The sequence below is a fragment of the Austrofundulus limnaeus genome, unplaced genomic scaffold, assembly GCF_001266775.1.
Source record: "Austrofundulus limnaeus strain Quisiro unplaced genomic scaffold, Austrofundulus_limnaeus-1.0 Scaffold127, whole genome shotgun sequence".
In the NCBI taxonomy this organism is placed as follows: Eukaryota; Metazoa; Chordata; class Actinopteri; order Cyprinodontiformes; family Rivulidae; genus Austrofundulus; species Austrofundulus limnaeus.
This window is the reverse complement of record NW_013952529.1, coordinates 194,512-196,288: the sequence shown is the minus strand read 5'-3', so window position 1 is coordinate 196,288 and position 1,777 is coordinate 194,512. Positions and strand designations below refer to the sequence as shown.

Sequence of the window (1,777 nt, the reverse complement as noted above, 5' to 3'; positions counted from 1 at the left end):
GTGTTTTGTGAATTTGGTCTTAAAATAAATTTCAAGTGGCATTAAAGAGGTTTTAAAAAGTCTTAAATTTAAGCTGTAGGAACCCTGTAAAATGATGATACAGCCTCTAAATAAAGACATAAACAAATGAGATGTTTTGAACCGTTCTTTTGTGGGATTATTTGAGATTATTTGTGTTTTTGGACGGTTTGGTCGAGCCTCAGCTGTCAGACTCACATCTCACAAGAAAAGTCTGATAAAAACGACTTTAATACTAAAAAACGTAAACGTGTCTGAACTGTTTTCGTCCTCAGGAATCCCCATCAAGACGACCCTGGACAACCAGAGCACGCTGCAGTACGCCGCTCAGATCCACCAGCTGGTGCTGAAGGCCCGGAGCACGGTGCGAGACATCGACCCGCAGAACGACCTCACCTTCCTCAGAGTCCGCTCCAAGAAGAATGAGATCATGATCGCTCCAGGTAACAGGCTCACAGCAAAACCAGTTTTAGCTTTCATCTGCAGTGAGTTCAAGTTCAGGAGGTTTCAGGTCTCAGTGAGGAACAATCCTCCATCATCATCATCATCATCATCATCATCATCATCATCATCAGTTTGTTTATTAAACTGTTGTTTTAATGTATTTAATGATCTGTCTGAGGAAACAGGAACAAACTGTTGTAGAACTTCTGATGTGAGACGTCTTGTTTCTTTGAAGCTGTGATGATCCTGAGCTTCACCTGCCCAGTCTGACCCAACTGTTCTGATCCGTTTCCTCCACAGATAAGGATTATTTCCTGATTGTCATTCAGAACCCTTCAGCCTGAAGCGGCTGCTCGACTCTCTGATTCATCAACCTTTACGTTCAGACAAACCAACCCTGTTTGTTTGTTTGTTTGTTTGTTTAAAATAAAACCCTCCCAGAATCAGAACATGAAGCTTGAACCTGGGAGCTGAAGAAAGCGGACCTGCATGATGACACTGAGCTGGCAGGCTGAATCGGCTCTGGTTCTGGGACTGTTTGGGTTCCTTTTAGCACAAGATGAGACATTTCTGCAGACGTAGAAAACAGAGCAGAACCAGAACCAGCTGAGTCCAGACTTTATGTTCCAGATGTATTTATTATTTCATTAGAAAATAAGGTTGAAGCATAGAAGGAACGACACTTTACTTTTTCTTTCATCTGTTTTTGTTTGTTACTAATGAAAAAAATAAAAACTACAAATGATCTCGTGTTTTTATTCGTTCAGCTCTTTAGGAGCATCTTTAAAATAAACTCTGTAAAATGGTTAAAACTGTAAAAACTACCTGATTTTTTAAAAACAAAATAAATTAGTTCCAGTGTTTAAACATCAATAGATTTTATTCTAACTCTTACAGTGAAAGTTTGACATTTAAAACATGCATTTATATAAAGATTTCTTAAAAAGTAAACTTGGTCCAACGAACTGGGATGAATTTTAGTTATGTTTGAGGAGAATAGGCTTTTCAAAAGATCCTGAATCATAAATAAATAAAAGCAATATTATTTACTGTTTATTTTATGGTTAACATATAAAATTATTTATATTTTAATGTCCAAATCAGTTGACGTTATTTTTATTGGGTTAGCGTTCAGCAAAGTAAATAAAACTTTTTTCCCCTTTTTTGTCATATAGTCATATTTTAGTTCAGATTTAAGAGAAACAATAAAATAATAAATCTTTTTTTTATTTTGTTAGCAAAACGATGCTTCATTTTTAAGGACAGACGTTTCAGTCAAAATACAATAAATAAATAAATAATAAAGTATTAATAC

The 1,777-nt window shown here is 35.8% G+C and overlaps 1 protein-coding gene across 1 annotated transcript in view; it reads left to right on the top strand.

Annotated features, from left to right (window-relative positions):
- The window catches only part of dynlrb1 (dynein, light chain, roadblock-type 1), a 2,757-nt gene extending 1,549 nt beyond the window's left edge, over window positions 1-1,208 (top strand). Inside the window, exons 3-4 of the mRNA XM_014015294.1 lie at window positions 294-461; window positions 763-1,208. Coding sequence (XP_013870748.1) covers window positions 294-461; window positions 763-806 — 212 coding nt within the window. The 3' untranslated portion in view covers window positions 807-1,208. The remainder of the gene's footprint in view (window positions 1-293; window positions 462-762) is intronic.
- The last annotated feature ends 569 nt before the right edge of the window (window positions 1,209-1,777 follow it).